This window comes from Harpegnathos saltator, unplaced genomic scaffold (genome assembly GCF_003227715.2).
Source record: "Harpegnathos saltator strain DR-91 unplaced genomic scaffold, Hsal_v8.6 scaffold314, whole genome shotgun sequence".
NCBI lineage: Eukaryota > Metazoa > Arthropoda > Insecta > Hymenoptera > Formicidae > Harpegnathos > Harpegnathos saltator.
In genome coordinates this window covers 113,167-134,606 of record NW_020230111.1, presented here as the reverse complement: position 1 = coordinate 134,606, position 21,440 = coordinate 113,167, and the positions used below count along the sequence as shown (strand labels likewise).

The 21,440-nt window shown below is 38.2% G+C and overlaps 1 protein-coding gene and 2 long non-coding RNA genes across 4 annotated transcripts; 2 read left to right on the top strand and 1 right to left on the bottom strand.

Moving 5' to 3' along the window:
• Positions 1-2,882: 2,882 nt before the first annotated feature.
• LOC109504523 (uncharacterized) lies at positions 2,883-4,442 on the top strand. Its single transcript, XR_003113079.1, has 5 exons — positions 2,883-3,038; positions 3,349-3,523; positions 3,775-3,908; positions 4,057-4,201; positions 4,270-4,442. It is a non-coding gene; the product is annotated as an uncharacterized LOC109504523 (long non-coding RNA).
• LOC105190410 (uncharacterized) lies at positions 3,803-5,056 on the bottom strand. The gene is made up of 4 exons (XM_025300019.1): positions 4,444-5,056; positions 4,234-4,328; positions 4,038-4,138; positions 3,803-3,921 (listed from the first exon to the last, which is right to left on the bottom strand). The coding sequence occupies exons 1-3, from the start codon at positions 4,594-4,596 to the stop codon at positions 4,081-4,083; spliced, it is 306 nt and encodes a 101-aa protein (XP_025155804.1). The 5' UTR covers positions 4,597-5,056; the 3' UTR covers positions 3,803-3,921; positions 4,038-4,080.
• A 222-nt stretch (positions 5,057-5,278) lies between these two features.
• LOC112588845 (uncharacterized) lies at positions 5,279-8,462 on the top strand. 2 transcript variants are annotated; one of them, XR_003113081.1, is made up of 4 exons: positions 5,279-5,639; positions 6,230-6,409; positions 6,606-6,756; positions 8,306-8,462. It is a non-coding gene; the product is annotated as an uncharacterized LOC112588845 (long non-coding RNA). The 2 variants fall into 2 exon arrangements; XR_003113080.1 differs by lacking the exon at positions 6,606-6,756 and having other exon boundaries at positions 5,296-5,639; positions 8,306-8,460.
• The last annotated feature ends 12,978 nt before the right edge of the window (positions 8,463-21,440 follow it).

The following is a 21,440-nucleotide window of genomic DNA, read 5'->3' as shown; positions in this document are numbered from 1 at the left end:
ACGTAGATACTGTCTAGAAATGTTAAATAATTTATTCGAAGTACTGGCCTTGTAATGCTCGGATTCTAGAAGTCTCGCAAATCGAAGCTTCTAGAATCCGAGACACAATCATGTTCCATGAAAGAAAAAGGGTAAACCGCGTCAACAAGACTGTGTTTACTGCTAGTCACGCGTGCATCGTTCGTCGACTCCAAGACTGAATGACTGTTCAATCCAAGTTTTATTTTTTCATGTTTACATTTCAAAATATTTTATAAATATTATGTTTTTAATCTTATTATGCGAAACCGTTGACGACTAATGCACAATTTCATTTGACAGGTACTCGCGTACCTGTCAAACGAAATATACCGACATGCCTGCTATTATCGACATTGATGATATTACCGGCGCCCCTAGCAACTAGCAACCCGTCGTACTGAGCCCTATGTTGATGCATCACCCTGTACATACATATATATTTTATATCAGTACATAATTGTAATATTGCTTGTACGTAATTGTATAATATTGTTTGTAATATTATTTTCAGTACGTTCCAACAAATTTTCATGCTTTGGAACTGTCGTTATTTTCCTCAGTAATAGTAGAAGATGTGAATGTTGACGTTGGTGTTATTGTATTATTTGGCTTGACCTATTGATATTTTTTTCTTTCATCTGTTAAACCAAGATGTTATATAAGTATATATGTATTGTGATATAAAGCGGAATTTATATAAGTCGTATCTGTAAATTTAACGAATTGAACCAAAAGGATTCAAAAGAGAAATAGTCAATGTTGTTAGATCTAACGGAATTAACTAATCTGCTTCTCAATCTTTACAATTAAATTCGTCAAGTTTGCGAATGTGGCTTATGTAAATCTCACTTCATATAAGATTAATTTTATTATAAACATACTGGAATAATTTTGACGTTTTGTGGCAGCCTATAGTTTGTTGATATTCCATAATTTTGAGGCATAAAAAAATTTTGTGATATTCCATAATTTGACGGCGGGGCCTCAGAACCAATTGCTTGTATCGCTTATACAAAATATTGCATCTGTTCTCTTTGAAATGCGTGCTCCTTCTCTATTATTTTTTTCTCCCACAATCTTTGGTTTGCCATTTCACCTTTTATCATTTCTTTCTACATGTCATTCTGTTTTATAATAATATCCGTTAAAATTTGTTCTTGTGCTTGTATTATATTCTTTGTATAATTGTTTAGAATAGTTTCGTAACTTTTTCTACCTGTAATGTTATAACAATACTCATTTATCTGCTGGTATCATATCACTCAACACTGATGTAGATTCTATGTCAATATTGTGTGATACTGATACCAGCAGATAAATGTACATATATATATATTCTGTTAATAATTCTACATTATACATATATTTAAAGTTGATCTTACATTAAATTGTGGCTAAAGAAATGGAAATATCTGATATTATTTAATTATCCTATACGTACCTGAAAGCTTGTTAAGTCCACGGTTTTTCTTTCTAGGAGGTTCGTTACTGATGGTTAAACTAGACTCGCTTTCTTCTGGGACTTCACTATCATTCATAGTTGAACAATCCTCTATATATCCACTCGCTGAAATCATATTCAATTACTTTTTTATTGTAATAATAATTATGCACAGCATTGAATGTTTCGGGACTAAGATTATGAATGGATGTTAACTAAGTTGTATGCTTTTCCTTCATATTAGTTTTTGAAACATAAGATGTACTCCGTAACATGCATTCAGAATCCCAGACTGTTTATCCTAGGCTTTGAGTACAATTTTGAAGATCAAAAATTCAAGAAAGCATTTAAAATGAATTAGCTAATTTCATTTGAATATAAATTGAATTATGACACTTACATGATTCATTTTCAATACTTGCAGTGTCGATTCCTGATGCATCATGAAAAACTTACACGTTTGACCGAGTACGAATACAAAATATCTAATTGTTCATAAAATGGACAGGTTGTTTTTGCTGCACCACTTATACTATTTTCTCTTTTACATTTAAAATAGGCAAGCTTTAACGTTTTTAGTTTTAATTTCATTTGTTGAGCCGTTTTAAAATAGCCTTTTTTCTCTATATCTTCCACTAATGAATAAAAAATACTAACATGTTTGTGTCTTTTCCCATCCATTAATGCAATAATCTGCTTCTCCGAGCATAATTCTAAAAATATTCGCGTTTCTTCTTCTTTCCAATTTAGTCCTTTTTTACAAGACATTTTAATGTAATATCGTTTAATCAAAGATTAATGACAATACCGGTTTTAATTGAGGTTATGCTCAATGCTAAATTACCTTCAAATTGCATTTTATGCGTTTACATCGTCATTTGTATCAATTGATACGCGTATCAATTTAGTACGATACTCCTACTTGATACGCTCACATCAAGTTGCTTTGACAGCGTTTACATCGTGCGTACTAAATATTTAGTACGAATTTGGTATGAATATAGTACTTAATACGCATATCAAGTGCACGATGTAAGGTGACTAAGTCATTAACGTTAAGTTTGCGTTATATTATTTTTCACTATAAATCCGTATTCTGTAAACTACTTTAACGCAATTTGTAACGCATTTTCTTGCGTTACGTAAAGTAATGCTAACGCTGGCTACCGGAGAACGTTAATGTCATAACGCGATCTTGCAAGGTTAAGTTAATATTAATATTTTTTATTGTGAATAAAACGGCTGGTGGAATACTCATCAATATGCTAAATGATGTGGAAAAGGAATAAAAGAGGAAAAATTCTCTAATAATGAAAGAGTTGAGAGATAGTATTAATCCATTTAATTTAACGGATGAACAATTTATAAGAGTTTTCCCCCCACAAAAACGTACATCGAATCCACGTGGAACACACATTGCATTTACGTGGAATTCACAAAACCACATGGATTTCACGTGGACACGTTCCTGTTTTCGTGGGGCCGCTTATCAAAAGAAGCAGTAATTTATATATGTGACTCACTTCAAAATATTTTGCAACGTAAAGGAAGAAGAGGATTAAGTGTAGAAACACAGGTAATTATGTAAATTCTAATATAACTTTAAAATACATAATAGACATGCGGACATTAAAGTTTTCCGCTATATTTAGATACAGTTCGGAACACAATTGATGGGTCAACGAAAGAACTTATTTGCTGAAAAGTTTTCAAAACAAGTTCTCTTATTAGACTATCAACTGCGTTCCGAACTATATTGAAAACATAACGAACAACTTTATTGATGTTCATGACTGTAAACTGATTTTGTTCAAATTTGTATAATAAAAAACTACGTGTTACTAATTACGTACAGGTTTTAATTGCACTGCGTTTTTTTCCTATAGGTTCTTATCAAAAAGATATTGGTATTGATTATCTGATATCTATACCACAACCAGCAACTAACAGAGCAATAAAAGCAGTAGCGATGAATATTACGCAATTGCTTATTGCCAATGAGTGGATCAATTGATACAAATTCCCAAACACAGAGGAAAAACGAGCAGCTTTAAAAGAAAAGTAACATCCTTTTACAATTATAAAAGACCGTTAAAAATTTACTCTGACTGTAAACAATTTATATTTTCCTTAAGAAAACAATATAATAATATCAAGAAATTGAAGTAATTTATATATGATTGCACTTAACTGTTGTGATTTTTTTTACAAATCTTTCTTTAAATAATATTAAATAAATTTGTCTATCCACTGAATTATTAATTTTTTCATAATTTTCTTATAATATTGTTTTGTACAATATATTTTTACAGATTTCGAAAGGAAAGGAATTTTAAAGGAGTAATAGGTTGCATAGATTGCACTCATGTCGCTATTGTGGGACCAAAACATCACGAGGAATCATATATAAACCATAAAAGGTTTCCATTCAATTAATGTACAGGTAGTAAGTAGACTCACTACAAAAATATATAATATATAATACTATTATAATAAAATATATAATAAAAATATATAATATATAATACTATAATATATAGTACTATACAAATTCAAAAAGAAACTTAATGCATACTTGTTTTATTTATAATAAGATAGCGTCACATGATTTGGAAATCTTAAACGTCAATGCTAGATTTCCTGGAAGTGTCCATGACAGCTTTATATGGAGACATTCTACAATAAGGGATGAAATGCAACGATTATATGATTCTGGAGATCGAACAACATGGCTTTTGGGTAAGTATCACGATTATTTTATATTTATTTACCTAATAATGTATATAAAAATGTTAATTTGATTATAGGCGATGCAGGTTACGGTTTGGAACCTTGGCTGATGACACCTATCACAGATGCACCAGAGCTATAAGATGCATAACGTTATACTAACATTATAAAAAAATAGCATTTTAATAATACAGAAAACAATGTGAGGAAATAATACTTAAACTATGATAGAAATATACAATAAAACTTACTTTTCTCCAACCTTCTATACCTTTTGATGGGCCGTCTAAGCTATTTAACTGTTCAGTTAATTGCTGCCATTGTAAATCGTGAACTGGCTTTCCTCTTGCTCTTAATAATTTGCCTGTGGCAAACGCAGTATGGTTTTCCATATACAGAGTCATCGAAAAGTATCGGACCCCCCTAATATCTTCAGTTAGAATGCATTTAGGAGAAAATGTTCAATAGCAAAGTTGTATGGTATATGCGCATATACTATTGCTTTTAACCATCGGTTTAGCTTTAAACTCCGTTTAAAGCAAGTTGTGGAACTGGGCCTTAGTTGACTTTTTTAGTAAACTATTTCTAAAATGGCTTTTTGTAAACTTTAACTATCCACATGTACCAACATATACCTATTAGAGATCCATTAGACAAATCATAGGTCTGTTTTTTATCACTGAACTAGTGTACACTCAAGGAACATAAAAAGAAATAGATATACATCTAGGAGTTAGTGAAAGGGAGAGAAGAAGAGAATAAGTGCACGTTAGTGCAGACAGTTCAGCAATAGAAAACAAAACCTCATACGTAGCTCCATCGATCTATTAAAGAAGCAAAGAATAAGCAATCAACGTGTCGTTCTTTCATGTATGTTTCGTAAAAAAAGATATTGGAAAAAAAATCGTATTTGATTGGTTACCGCTTTACCGCCTTGCTGCATCGTGTTTGTAAAAGTCACAATTGGTCTGTTCTTTTCAGCTGCACTGCGGAACTAGTGGAATAAGTTAAAATGAGACAACTATATTTTTTCTCACTTTAACTTATTGCACCAGTTCAGTAGTACAGCTAAAAAGATCAGACCAAATGTGACAGGCATCACGCATATTAAGCAGTATGAGTCGCGGCGGAACGTAACGAACGTTGGTTGTGTTTTCCCCAGCTGCTGTCCTTTGTGCTTTTCTTGCCTCTTATTCAACGACCTGGCTATTCCTTTTGTGGCTTATTCTGGTTATCTGACACTCCTGGCTATTCTACATTGATTTTGGCTGTTTCTTTAACCGGATTTAAATTTCATTGACGTACTACTTCATGTATGGAACAAAGTAAATGGACCCGCAGAGAATTCAACATGTCCCCTCCACGCATATGGAGGTAGAACTCTCTGGTACATCTCTCTTAAACGTCACTCCATCCACTACGGAAGAAACCACGCAAACTAATACAGGTAATCTTACTCATAACCTGAAAAAGAATCGACTCGCTGAACATGACTCGGATTCGGACCATTCATCCAAGTGGGCACGTGTTCTTTTATCTGAGCATATCAAGTTTCTTATCAATAACAAATATTTGTCTAATTCGAATGGGCCGTTTGAGGTTCACCTTGAAAAATTAGATGATACCGAATTTAACAAACACAATGTTAGCAAAATTAAATTCGGAAAGAAGTTACCCATACAGCACAGAACTGCAGCAACATTGTTGTAACATTGCAAAATTGCATATTGCAGTGCAATATTACAGCAAAATTGCAAAAACAATATTGTGCAATATTATTTCTGCAATATTGCAGCTATATTGCAAAGATATTAATTTGCAGTAACAATTGAATATCCGTGAGCGAATGTCCTATGCGACGCTAAACGCTTTAACCTCCTCTTTTTACCTCCTCTTTTAACCTCTATTCGTTGATAGATATTACAAAAAAACTTGATTGTGATTGTTCAATTTTTAAAGTTTACGGCTTAAATCACCAAATGTTAGACTAGTTAGGGTTAAAGTCGGTCTTAACTCTATGATTCATTGTAAAACCAGCTTGTCGTCAGCTTGTCGTCATGCTATATCAATATTCTAATTGGTGAAGAAGACCTTGTGCCTCCATCGAATCAGCAGAGACCTGGTCACGTGATCAGTTTGCAACTCTCTCCCTTTGAGGCTCTCTAGCTGGAAGTTGGAATCTCCTTACAGTGTCTGTTACGTAGCTGGAGAAAAGAGGTATGTAAATACATTTGGTTATTGTAACAAAGACGTTATTGCAACGTCTTTCGATCAAACTGATCTAGATCGCAGTCATATTTTCATCTCAAACGAGAAAGAACGCTTATCGACATATAATGGCAATGTAAATATCGTTTTGCAACGCAATTCACTCCGTAAAATATTACAATTCGTCCCTTTATATTTTATTTAGTCAAGTTGCAGATGACACAAATGCGTGTGTCGAGAAACTGACGGAGCCTTATAACCTTTCTGAAAGACCTCATTGGAACCACCGTACTCAGAAATTGTATTTTGTCCACCTATATAAGTATATACGTAGACTACACCCTGCAACAGGTGTTGTAAGCAATGTATACAGATAAGACTATACAGGGCGTCCCATTTAATCTGACAAATCGTAATATCGGGAAAACTACATGTCGGATCAAAAAAAGTGGGTAATGAAATTTGTTCGTCTCGAAGGGGGACACCCAATGATATCAAACTCGACCGCCCACCCTTCTCCCGGGGGGGGGCAACTTTGAAATCTTAAATGGGAACCCCCATTTTTATTGCAGATTCGGATTCTACGCCACAAAATACGTAAGTTTCGTCCGAAACTTTTTTTTTATTCGTGATGGCGCTGTAATCGCAAAAAATTAGATTTTCTGCAATTCTCCAGAAATGATCATTGGATTGAAAAATAAAAAAATACCTGTTCAATATTTTTAAAAATATTTTTAAAAAACATAATAACAGTTATTCCCCCCATCCTCTCGGGGTAGGGTAGGTGGTAACGTTCAAATATCAAATGAGAACCCACATTTTTCATTGCAGGATTAGATTTTACGTGAAGTTTTTATGGAAACAATTTTTTTCATTCGTGATAGATAGCGTTAAATTTTTCCGAGAAACTACTTTTCTCGGAAAGGTAAGAAAGGTAAGTGTCTAATAATGATCGTCTCATAAGTTCTATGGGCGCGGACGATGGAGAGATGCCACTAACAAATTAATTATGCAAAATCACCCCGATAGTGAGAAGGGACTCACCTAAAACAAGCACCCCGAAGGGAACAGAAAGCTACTACGTCCTCGTCGTTGTTCCTGGGTAACACTAAAAGTAGTTTCTCGGAAAAATTCAACGCTATCTATCACAAATGAAAAAAATTGTTTCCATAAAAACTTCACGTAAAATCTAATTCTGCAATGAAAAATGTGGGTTCTCATTTGAGATTTGAACGTTACCACCCACCCTACCCCGAGGGGATGGGGGGGAATAACTGTTATTATGTTTTTGAAAAATATTTTAAAAAATATTGAACAGGTATTTTTTTATTTTTCAATCCAATGATCATTTCTGGAGAGTTGCAGAACATCTAATTTTTTGCGATTACAGCGCCATCTATTACGAGTCAAAAAAAAGTTTCGGACGAAACTTACGTATTTTATGGCATAGAATCCGAATCTGCAATAAAAATGGGGGTTCCCATTTAAAATTTCAAAATTGTCCCCCACCCCCACCCCCTGGGAGTGGGGTGGGAGGTCGAGTTTGATATCATTGGATGTCCCTCTTCGAGATGAACAAATTTCATTACCCACTTTTTTTATCCGACATGTAGTTTTCCAGATATTACGATTTGTCAGGTTAAATGGGACACCCTGTATATCTCTTGGGTATTTATTTGGTTCCCCGGATTTCACTTTGAAAATTGATTAGACTATAAGCTATTTCGATTCGCTTTTACACAAAATGAACGAATTTTAAAGAAAAAAGTATTATTCTACTCCGTAAAGCAATATGATTTTGATCAATATTGCAAATAACAGTATTATTTAGATTCAAGTTGCTATTTAATTATTATTTAAAATTTTATAAAAATAATAATAATATGGTAATGATATATATTTCAGAAGCTGTTCGTATATCCCACAGCGCAATGATAGACGACTGTGCGGAATATGTATGGAAATGGTTTGCACAAGCTGTACGGATTTCAAGGCAAAAAATTGAAGAAACGGTGGCTCATGATTAACAATGATATTATCCTTTAATATAGTATTTTTATTAATAGTTTTATTAATAGTATTAATATAATATTTTTCATTTATATGTGTTCCTTATATATATATGTGTTCATAATTTTTGATAGTTCTTTGATGTTTTTCGTTTATTTTTTACTACCGAAGTAGATAAAACACTTTATTTATGTTTTATATACATAGTTTATATTTTGTTACGAACACCATTATGTATGTGCACCATTTAGTATATTAACTAAAAAAGCAAATTTTTATTTAATATTAATTGTTGCAGGATACTTTTATAAATAGATATACGTGTATAAATAGATGTGTATAAATAAATATATATATGTGTTATAATTTTGACTTATTAATAGTTACAATACTACTGCGATTGCTGTTTAACACAATATCTATACTATAGTATGGAGGACTTCCGTTTCCGGTAGCGTAGGAGTGTGACGAGTGTGCGAGTGAGTAGCGAGAAATTGTAACGCGAATATGGTGAGAAAGAGAGAGAGTGTAGGTGTGAGAGTGAGTGAGAGGGTGAAAGGGCGGGAGAGGAGGGGAGGGGAGAGAGGGAGGGGAAGGGAAAGGGATAGGAAGGTGGAACAGGGCAGAGAGGAATTCAGGATCAAGAAGGTTGGGTGACAAGGCAGGAAGAAGGGCACAGAGTATAGAGGAATAGAGTGGAGATAGAGTGGTAACAGTGGGTGACGGGAGAGGTGACAGCGCCAGAGGGAAGTGAATAAAGGAGGAAGTAGGTAGGGAGTAGAGGGAGTGGTAAAGAAGAAAAGGGAGAGAAAGGCTAGAAAGGGAGATGGAGGATGGAAAAAAGGAGACGTAAGGGGGTTAGTGGGAGAAAGAGGGGAAAAGGAAAGATTGAGGAGCACAGGAAGCAGGGGAAGTGTGAAAAGTGTAGGAAGTGTAGGGAGTGTAGAGAGTGCAGGGAGTGGAAGGAGTGTAGAATGGAGTAAGAGAAAGAGAGAGGCGACAAGGGAGGAGATGAAGGGGAGAGGGGGGAGGGGGGAGACGGGAGGAGAAAGGAAAAAGGTGCAGCTGAAGTTGGGAAGAGGGGGAGGGGAAGAGGAGGAGAGGTTTAAGGTAATGTGCGAGAAAATAGGCAAGGAAATGGCAATAGGGATTAGGGAAGATATAGGAGAAATAAAGAAACAGATGAAGGAAGGATTGGAGGGGATAGAAAAGAGGATGGAAGAGATGAGGGAGGAGATGAGGAGGAAGGAAGAGAGATGGGAAAAAGAGAAGAGAGAAATGATAGAGAGAATAAGGAGCTTGGAGGAAGAGGGGAAGAAAGGAAGGGGGAACGGGAGGGGAGATGAGAGAGAAGAGGGGATAAGGAAATTAGAGGAAAGGGTGGATAAGTTGGAGGAGAGGGGAAGGGGGGAGGGAGAGGAAAATGAAAAGGAAAATAAAAAGGAGATGGAAGAGAGAATAAGGGGAATGGAGAGGGAAATGGAAAGGAAGGAAAGGGAGAGTAGGAAAAAGAATATTATAATAAGAGGGTTAAAAATAGAGAATGGGAGAGAGAAAGAAGAAGTGGAGAAATTATTGAAGGAAATAGGAGCGGAGGCAAGGATAGAAAAGATAAGGAAAATAAAGGTAGATAGAGAAGAACTAGGAGAAATGATAGGGGTGGAAATGAAAAGTGGGGAGGAGAGAAAGAGAGTGTTGGAAAGGAAAAAGAACTTGAAAGGGAGGGAGATATGGATAGAAGAAGATTTAACGGAAGAAAGAAGGGGGAGATGGAATGTAAGAAGGGTGGCAAGGGAGGAAAAAGCAAAAGGAAAAAGGACGTTTATTGACAGGAATAGGGTGAGAATAAATGAGGAATGGTGGAGGTGGGATATGGAGGAAAAAGTATTGAGGAATGATAAGGGGCAGAAGTGGAGGGAGGAAGAAAGGAAGGGGGAAGGACAAGGGAAGGCAAAGTGAGGGGAAGGGAGGAGATGGAGGAGGGAGGGTGTGGGGGAGAGAGGTGAGGAGCAGGGGGCGGGAGGGGAGGGATGGAGTGGGGGAGGAGGGAGAGGTGGATAGGACGGAAATGAAGAGGGGGGCGGAAAAGAAAAAGAGAAGGAACAAGAAAAGAGAGCAGGGGCGGAGGATAGGACAGGGGAGAGGGAACAAAAGAGGGAAGGGGGAGAGGGAAGAGGGGAAGAGGGGGAGGAAGGGAGGAGGAAAAAGGGATGGAAGGGAGAGGAGGAAGAGGGGAAAAGGGGAGAGAGGAGGAAGAAAGAAAAAGGAGAGGAAAAAAGGGAGAAGGGAAGATGGAGAGTAGCGTTCTGGAATGTAGCAGGAATAGCGAATAAGGACAAGGAGTTTTGGCAGAAGTTCAAGGAATGGAAAGTAGTGATGATGGAAACGTGGTTGGATGGGAAAGGGTGGGAGAAGATAAGAAGGAAGTTGCCAGGGGAGTATATTTGGAAGGTACAATTGGCGAGACGAAAGAATAAAAAAGGGAGGGCATGTGGGGGAATGTTGATGGGGATAAGAAAGGAAATGAAGGTGGTAGAGGAGGAGGGGAAAGAGGAGGAGGAGGAGGGCAGAATGAAGGGGGTAGTGAGAGCAGGAGGGAAAAGACAGAATTATGGGAGTGTATGTGAATGGAGATCTGGAACGAAAAATGGAGGGAATGAAAGAATGGATGGAAGAAGGAGAAGGAGGAAGAACGTTAATACGGGGAGATTTTAACGCGAGAACGGGGGAAGAGGGAGGGGGAGGAGGGGGTGGGGGAGGGCGAAAGAGGAAGGAAGTCAAAAGACAAGAAAATAAATAAGGAGGGGAGGAAGATGGTGAGGGTGATAGAGGAGAGGGGATGGGAAATATTGAACGGAAATATAAAGGGAGACGAGGAAGGAGAATTCACCTACACGGGAGGAAGAGGGAACACGATCATAGACTACGTGATAGCAGATAGAGAAGGGAGAAGGAAGATAGAAAGGTTAGAAATAGGAGATGAAATAGATTCGGATCACCATCCGATGGTGGTATCGATAAGGGAGGAGGGGAGGAAGAGGGGAGGGAGGGAAGGGAAGGAAAGGGAGAGGGGATAAAAAGGGGTATATGGGATGTGGAAGGAAGAGTGAGGTTTAGGAGAAAGATAGGAGAACGAGAGAGAAGGAGCGGAGAGTTAGAAGAGGAAATGGAGTAGAGGGAGGAGAGGATAAAAAAAAGCGTTGAAAAAATGGGACATAGAGGGGGAGAAGGAAAAGAGAGATAGAAGAGGGTGGTGGGACGAAGAATGTAGAAGAGAAAAGAGGGAGGTAAGGAAGAGGCTAAGGGAATTGAGGAGAGGAGGGGGAAAGGAGGAGAAATATAGGGAGGGAAAGAAAGATTACAAGAGGTTGTGCGAGAAAAAAAGAGAGAAGAGAAGGAGGAGATAGAGAGGGAAATAGAAAAGGCAAAGACGGAAGGGAAAGTGTGGGAACTGGTGAATAAGGAAAGAAAAAGAAGGGAAAGAATAAGTAGGGAGATAGGAATGAGGGAATGGAAAGAATATTTTATGGGGATGTTAGGGGGAGTAGAAGGAAGAGTGGTGAGAGGAGGAAGGAAGGGAGGAGAGGAGGCAGAAGAGGCGGAGATAGAGTGGGAGGAAATAAGGGGGGTGGTAAGGAGATTGAAGGATGGGAAGGCAATGGGGGCGGATGAGATATCAAATGAGGTATGGAAATATCGAGGAGAAGAGGTGGGGAGGTGGGCAGGGGACATTTGCAGGAGGGTGTGGAGAGGAGAAGGATGGTCGGAGGGATGGAAGGAGGGATGATAGTAGTGCCAATAATAAACAAGGGGAAAGGGGAGACAGTGAAGGAGTACAGAGGAGTAACACTGATACCGTCGTTGTACAAAGTTTATGCGAAGGTGCTAGCGGAAAGATTGAAAGAACTGGAAGGGAAGAGATTATTGGCGGGGAATCAGGCAGGGTTTAGGAAAGGAATGGGAACAATAGACCAAATATATGCGTTGAATTATCTGATTAACAGGCAGGTAGGGAGGGAAGGGGGAGGGTTGACAGCGGTATTCATAGATCTGAGAGCGGCGTTCGACTCGGTGGACAGGAGTGTGTTGATAAGAACAATGAGAGAAAGAGGGGTTAGAGAAGGATTGGTGGGAAGGGTGGAAGAAATGCTGAGAGAGACAAAGAGTAGGGTGAGAGTGGGAGGGCAGATAGGAGAGGAGTTTTGGACGGCGAGGGGGGTCAGGCAAGGGTGTCCACTGAGCCCAATTCTTTTTAATATAATGATGGCGGATATGGAGGAAGAAAAGGCGAGGGGAGGATGGGGAGGGGTAAGGCTGGGAGAGGGAAAGATATATACACTAACATACGCGGATGATGTGGTGCTACTGGCAGAGGAGGAGCAGGAAATGAGGAGTATGTTGTATAGGTTGGGAGGGTACTTGGATAGGAAAGGCTTGGAATTAAATACGGATAAAACGAAGGTAAAACGAAAGTAATGAGGTTTAGGAAAGGAGGAGGGAGAAAAAAGAAAATAGGATGGTTATGGAAGGGAAAGAGGCTGGAGGAGGTGAAAAAATTCAAGTACCTAGGATATTGGATACAAGGGAATGGGGGGCAAGAAGAGCAATTGAGAGACAGGAGGAAAAAGGCGGCGGTGGTGATGAGAGAAGTATGGGGGATAGGGAAAAGGATATGGGGAAAAGATTGGAAAAGGAGAATATGGCTATTTGATACATTGGTGTGGACAGTAGCGGGGTATGGAGCGGAAATATGGGGATGGAAAGAAAGAGAAGAGATGGAAAAAATGCATGAAAGGTATATGAGATGGACAATGGGAGTGGACCGAAGGACGCCGGGATACATGATAAGGGAAGAGCTGGGAAGGGAGATGATGAGGACAAGAGCAGGCAGAAGAGCATGGAATTTTGAGAAAAGGCTGGAAGAGGGGGGGAGATGGCGAGGAAATGGTGGGAAGAAATGAAGGGGAGGTGGGGAAGGGGAAAGATAATAGGAAGATGGGAAAGGGAAAGACAGCAGTTCAGGAGGGAGAGGGGGATAGAAGAGGGAGGAGAGAGAGGGATGGAGTATAAGGAGGTAGAGGAGAGGGAGAGAGAGAGACAAAGAGAGGAGAGATGGAGGAAGATAAGAGAGTCGGGATATAATGTATGGTATAAGGAGATAAGAGGGGAAGGAGTGCCGAAATATCTGGAGAGGGGGTTGACGGAGGAAAGATGGAAGAGAATAATTCGGTTCAGATTAGGTGAGGTGAGAGGGGGGAGGCATTGGGAGGAGGAAAAGAAAAGGAGATGTAGGGTTCGTGAGGGGGAGGAGGAGACATGGGAGCATATATGGGAGACATGTGGAAGGGGATGGAATTGGGAGGGGGTAAGTTGGCAAGAAGCGGTAAGAAGGGTGTTGGGAGAGGAAGGAGAGGGAGAGGAGTAGATGAGGGGGATAGAGGAAATGAGGGGAAGGAAGGGGGGATAGGAGGGGCAAGGGGAGGGGAGGGGGAGGGTGGTGGGAGAGGGAAGAGGGTGGGGCACCCACAAGAGAGAATGTAAGCGGAAACGGAAGTCCAGGATAGGGCAGCGTGTGTGTAGGTGGGAGGTAGAATGGCACTAGAATAGGTTAAGGAAGCTGGATAGCGCGGAGAGAGAGAAATTGTATGGGAAGATTGTAAGCCCACTAAGTGGGGAGCAATAAAGATTCATCATCATCATACTATAGTATGTGAGTCTAACTAATAACTTGCAATTATGATATCCTACGTAATACAGCTGTTTGCTAATCTCTACAGATATCTTGTGGATATCAAATGACAAAAATACTTCAGTATATTATGACAATATTCAAATATCCGCTTTTTATTACATTTTTATAACAAAATATGACATTGACGTAATTGTTATATTTCGTTTTAGATGTAATAAAAAGCGGATTTTTAATATCACAATAATGTTATATTGACAATTTTGCCATCTGCTGGTATCTGTGGAAAAAAGATTAACACATAATTATATTATATGGAATTGTATAATTACAAAATGTTGAATACATGTGTTTTAGAATGGTTTAGTTGCATATATTAGAGCTATAGTTAGAGCTATATAATATTATATTGTTTAATTTTGTATATTACAGCTATTACGCCATTCTGTACACACACACACACACACATACACACACACATATGTATATATGTAGGCATAATGGCTGTAACTTTATTGCATGTACAGGGTCATCGAAAAGTATCGGATCCCCCTAATATCTTCAGTTAGAATGCATTTTGGAGAAAATGTCCAATAGCAAAGTTGTATGATTTCAAGCAGGGAGTAAGATGATGACCTTGACTTTGACCTTGACCATGTCCTTCAAGGTCATTTCAAAGTCAACCTTATTTTTTTAAATGGAACCCCCAACATTTTATTGCATATTTTTATAGCATATCTCGAGAGATTTCCAAAACACTTTAATAAAACATTCTTTCATTAAGTACTTTTTGAGTTATAAAGGTTTGAAGGTAACAATTTTATGACACAAAATGTAAAATATCTTGTAAAATATTATTTAGTTTTCAATAATCATAACCTTAATACTTTTGTGCGCGAAATAATGAGACCAATTAATTGGTTTAAAGAAAATACATTAATCGAAAAGTATCGGCTCCCCCTAATATTTTCAGTAAGAATGCATTTTGGAAAAATGTTCAGTAGCAAAGTTGTACGGCTTCAAGCGGTTATGCTAGTAGGTTATGGCGGAAAACTGCCCGAAGGTAATCGCGAGAAGCTGCTCGAATGCGTGATATCCGAAGGCGTTAGTAGAAATCTGCCCGAAAGCGTTGGCGGGGCCGATCTTTATTGTTTCACTCTCGCAGGCACCAATAGTAATACAAGCTCTTGAGCAAACAATACGGATCACTGATTTGAATCTTTGATGCAGTGTAGTCTTCTTCTTAGCGAGCAGCAGTCACTTCGTGGACGAAAACGAACAGCCCCAAAAATTGTTTCTGTAACAAAAGAAGCCATTGCGCTTCAATTGATTATCCCAAACATCTTCATTTTGTTTCCAATAGCCCAGAATTTTGTCGTAAATATTATTAATTGATCTATTAGATTTTCAGTTGCTCAACGAGCTTTTTGCTAGTGCTGGTTGAAATAAATAAATCGATAGTTGGACCAACATTTAATAATTAGTATTTTTCTCTACTTAATTTTTTAGATCAATTTCCTATCACTTACCTGATTAATTCTTCTTTGCTCTAATTAAGAATGGCGGAACTTTCTGAAAGAGATCGAATAACACTGTTAATGATGCGAGGATGAGGAGATCAACAAAGAGGGTATAAAACAGTAACGCGATTATTTAATGAAAATTTTCGGAATGAAAATAATAGGATCTCCAAAAGTACTATAATCCGTACTATTCAACGTTTCGAGGACATTGGTAGCGTTAAAAGCCGCCCAAGATCTGGTAGACGTAAAACAGCAACAAATAATGATAAGGCATTAGATGTTTTACAGTCTTTCGTTGAAAGTCCCCACATTTCCATCAATCGCGTTGCACAAGAACACGAAATCGGTCATGCATCTGTCAGTAAAATTCTGAAATTGAATAAATGGCATCCATACTCCATTTAGTCCAAGAGTTGTCCGAAGACGATTTTGTTAGACGCATCGAATTTTGTGATCTTATGATGGAGATGATTGTCGACGATCCTCTATTACTTAATAATATTGTTTTCTCTGATGAGGCAACATTTGAACTGACTGGAAATGTAAACAGACACAATTGTAGATACTGGAGTGACGTTAATCCTCACTGGAAAAGAGATAATCATATCCAATATCCACAAAAAGTTAACGTATGTGCTGATATTCTTAATAGTAGACCAGTTGGCCCTTTCTTCATTGAAGGCAATTTGACAGCACAAGTATACATAGTTATGCTTCGCGAACAAATTGTTCCAGCTATTCGAGACATAGCTGGTGGAAATATGGATGAAATTTATTTCCAACAGGATGGAGCTTCACCTCATTATGGTCTCATTGTCCGTCAATATTTGAATGAGGTCTTTCAGGACAGGTGGATAGGGCGAAAGGGTCATATTGAGTGACCACCTCGGTCTCCGGACTTGACCCCATTTGACTTTTTTTTGTGGGGTTACTTGAAAAGTAAAGTTTATGCCACCAAGCCTCAAGATTTAGATGATTTAAGAGGGAGAATAACTCGAGAGATAGAACTAATACCGTCGGAAACATTCCGGAATGCGGTTTCAGTTGTTTATAACAGATTGGCACATTGCCAGGCTGTTGAAGGACAACAATTTGAACATTTGTTGTGAATTGTTTGGTACAATTGAATATTTTGCCCAAGCTAACCAATTGGAATGAAATTCGCCTTGGTCGGAATCACGCACCACTCTTGCCTTAACTGGCCGGAATCACACACCACTTAATAAATTCTTAACTTCAAATCTTTATGACTCAAAAAGTATTTAATGAAAAAATGTTTTATTATAGTGTTTTGGAAAGCTCTCGAGATAAGCTACAAGAATATGCAATAAAATGTTGGGGGGAATATGCAATAAATTTTTCTATTTAAAAAAATAAGGTTGACTTTGAAATGACCTTGAAGGACATGGTCAAGGTCAAAGTTAAGGTCCTCGTCTTACTCCCCGCTTGAAACCATATAACTTTACTATTGAACATTTTATCCAAAATGCATTCTAACTGAAGATATTGGGGGGGTCCGATACTTTTCGATGACCCTGTATATTATATAACATTGTTATTGCAATATTACAACAGAATGTTGCTGTATTATTGCAGTATAATATTGCTGCAGTATTGCAGTACAATATTGCTGCGCTATTATAATGCAATATTGCTGCATCATTGCAACGCAATATTACTGCAAGCGGACATTTTAATGTTGCTGCAATATTGCTGCAACATTTTGCAATGATGTTACAATGATACAATCTTGCAAAACAAGATTGCTGCAATGTTGCTGCAATCTTTCTGTGCTGTATGGGTAGCTCAGTTTTACCCGTCCTTATGGAAAACGGCGTATAACCTTAAAAATCTCGGTACAAAGAAATTTTCTATCTTTTTCTACGATGCTTTCTCAGCTAACCAATTTGTTGACAATTTCGCTACTTCGGCCAATTTGGTATTCAAAGAGGATACTTGGGTTGCTTACATACCAAACCATCGAGTCACTACGCGTGTAATTACGCGGGATATTGACCCAGATGAATCAACTGAAGAAATTAAAAAATATATTTCTCCCCCCCCCCCCAGGATGGGAGGGAAATTGGCCTGAAGTTTTAGAAGTCAAACGAATTCATAAGAGAGTCAGTGATCCTTAAAATCCGGATTCCTATAACTTAGTCCAAACAAACATTATGCTCCTCATCTTCAAGGGCTCTTGTCCCCTAAAAGGGGCACTATACCTGGGCAAATGAATTCGTTTCGCTCCATCTTTGCAAAAAGTCATAAGATGCCTCAACTGCCAGCGATTTGGACACGTTGAGGCTCAGTGCCGCGGTGGAGACAAGGCTAGATCATGTCACAATTGTGCCTCTAATGAACATTTATCTAAGGAATGCAATTCAAATAGCATAGCATGCATCAACTGCATTAGACGTAACCTTCCTAAAACCGGTCACAGGGCTAATTCTTACTACTGCCCAGTATTCATTGAAAACAAGAAAATTAAGATTATTATGGCTAAACTAGGACTAGGACCTAGGGAAACATTTTCATATTATAAATCAATAGGTATCAACCAACCTGAGAACTGGTTTTCGGTCAACCTGTCTTACAATGATGATTTGCCGACTCTGCTGGACTTTGCCCCTTGGCTCAAGGACTTTGATCTTAACTTGGGCAAAGAACATAACCAAACACCTACTAAAGAAGACATCCTGGAATCATACTCCTCAGTTATGTCTAGAAAAAACACTTTAAAAAAGCAGACCTCTAACCGAAGAGCACTTACAGTACGCAGAAGAAAGAAGTCAGTGGGTTTTGATCAGGCTAACCTTGCAGCTACTCAGGCTTCTCAGTCACTGGCCACGGCTACTACGTCTTCCTCCCCTCCCCCAATTTCCATCTGTAACAATACCTATGACCCTAATGAGATCACTGACGATCCTAATATTCTTCAGCTTACTTTAGGGAAAATCCTACAGAAAATGATGCAATCAATTCTATAGATCAAACTAACTCACATAATAATATTCCAGTTGACTGTAATCCCGACGTCTATACTCTACTGGAATTTAATAGTTTTATCACTGAATATAGCTCGAAAATTAAAGCGGAATGCCCTGACTCTTTCCCACAGCTTATTATTACAGGAGCCAACTTTGCAGTTAACAACCTCTGTGTACTCCTTTCCACCCTTATCACTAAATATCACTCTGATTTTTTAGCTCAACCTATAATTACCAATAACGAATAATATGGCTATTAATACTAAAGGTAATTTTGCACCTACTACTATCCTGCAATGAAATTGCAGATCTCTTAACTCTAAAATTTATGATCTTAGTTCCCTAATTAATTCCTTACCTCAACCTCCTTCATTAATTTGTCTATCAGAAACCTGGCTGAAAGATTGCCAATTTATCTCTATTCCTAACTACAAACTTATTACGGACAATAGAATAGGGATTGGTGGTGGTACGGCTATCGCTGCACTCAATAACATCGAATTCGCTTCCATACTTGACAATCCTCTTTCAAAATTGTGCCATGATCACAATATCAACATCAGTATTGCCAAAACTAAACTGAATAACATTTCTACCTTCATTATTTCGCTGTATAATCATCCTAATAACCCGGTAAGCAGCAATAACTCCCGATTTTGGCAACAGTTTTTTGAGTTGTGTGATCTTCTCCCTAACGTAATTATCACTGGAGATTTCAATTCCAAGCACCCTCTCTGGTATGCTAACCTCTCCAATCCTTCTACGAGCAATGAGACTCTTGCTGATGCAATTACTAGCTCAAAATTTATTCTGCTAAATGGTGGCACGCCTACGTGGTCCTCGGCAGATTTGTCCACTTTTAGCGCTATAGACATTTCCTTAATATCTCCTGTATTAATCCACTCATCTTCCTGGCAAGTTCTTTCTAATTCTTATGGAAGTGATCATTATCCTATTTTGATAAGGTTCAACGATATATCCTTTAAAAAATCATTATGTAGGCCTCACTTCAATCTGAAAAAAATTAATTGGGACACCTTTACTTCTTTCATTAGTAAGGATTTACCTACATCACCGGAGAGCGCTGATCAGCTGATACAATCCTCGAACCCAGTGCAGACACATAATGATCTACACAGCAAGATTGATGCGGCTCTCATCTCATTAGGAGCCATGGTTAAAAATGAAAGATCCTCGACTAGAAGGTCACCTACACCTTGGTGGAACGATGAGTGCAGTAAAATTCACCGTATAAAAGTCGAAGCTTTTCACAAGTTTAAGCAGAAACCCTCATTAGAAAATTTAGAGGCTTATAATCAAACGTGCAAAAAAGTTAAAAAAGAATTACGGCAGATTAAAAGAGGCAAATATAGAATCTTTTGTGAAGAACTCAATTTAAACTCAAATATTAAAAAAACATGGAATTCTATAGCTGGTTTTAAGAATCGTAGTTCGGTCAATAACAAAACGCAGGATCTTTCTGAGGAGAAAATTGTCTCGGCGAGCAAAGCCTTTCGAGAGGCAGTTCCTAGTCGTTCTTGCAATAATGTAACCTTTAGTTTCCTTCACGATATTTTGAAGCTTAAGGACATATGTATGCGTCCTCAACATGACAATGCTAAGTCGAATCTTTCTATTCTTCAGAGAGATATCTCACAAGAAGAGTGGGACTATATACTACATAAGACCCTAAGAAAAAAGACTGCTCCTGGTCCAGACCTACTAACCTACAATATCCTTTCACACTTACCTTCCATAATTTCTTATTTACTTAAAGATCTATTTAACTCGTTCTTAAAACAAAATATCTTTCCAGATGCATGGAAAAAGTACTTTATGGTTTTTATACCTAAACCTAATTCTGTGAAACTCCGTCCTATTTCATTAACGAATATAACATTTAAAATCTTCGAAAATATTATTAAATTCAGATTAGAATGGTGGATTGAGACTCACGGCATTCTACTCAGCTATCAGAATGGTTTCAGAAAAGGTCGTTCGTGCTCAAATAGTATTTTGAGTTTAAAACATCGTATCAATAATGTCTTCGTTAACAAAAAGAAATTAGGCATCATTTTTGTGGATATTAAAGGGGCTTTTCTGAAGCCATTCTGATAGCTGGGCAGAATGCCGTGAGTCTCAATCCACCATTCTAATCTGAATTTAATAATATTTTCGAAGATTTTAAATGTTATATTCGCTAATGAAATAGGACGGAGTTTCACAGAATTAGGTTTAGGTATAAAAACCATAAAGTACTTTTTCCATGCATCTGGAAAGATATTTTGTTTTAAGAACGAGTTAAATAGATCTTTAAATAAATAAGAAGTTAACAAAGGAAGTTAACAAAAAGAAATTAGGCATCATTTTTGTGGATATTAAAAGGTCTTTTGATAATGTCAACCCAACTAAACTGATTAGCATTATAAGAGATCTAGGTATTCCAAAGAATATATTAAATTTCATATCTTTCCTTTTACTAAATAGAGAGGTCTCTGGTTTTTATAATGGCAAATGCATTAGCTCTAGAAAAGGTTCAATGGGCGTGCCTCAAGGCTCGGTTCTTAGTACAACCCGTCGTCGTCGACGACGACGGGGTGGCCGACAACCCAGAGGGGGAGACCATTTAGGCAGGTCCGAGGAGACACCGGCTGAGGAGGAGGAAGGAGCCCCGACTAACGGGCGTCCAAGACCTCCTCCTCAGCCGCCTCGGGCCCGACTCCGTCGGCAGGGGGGATCCGGCTCTTTTTCCATCTAGGAAGAAGACGGATCCCCCCTGGCCACGGACAGGATAGGTTAGGGGGGAGTGGTGCCCGTTTTGGGGCGGGCCC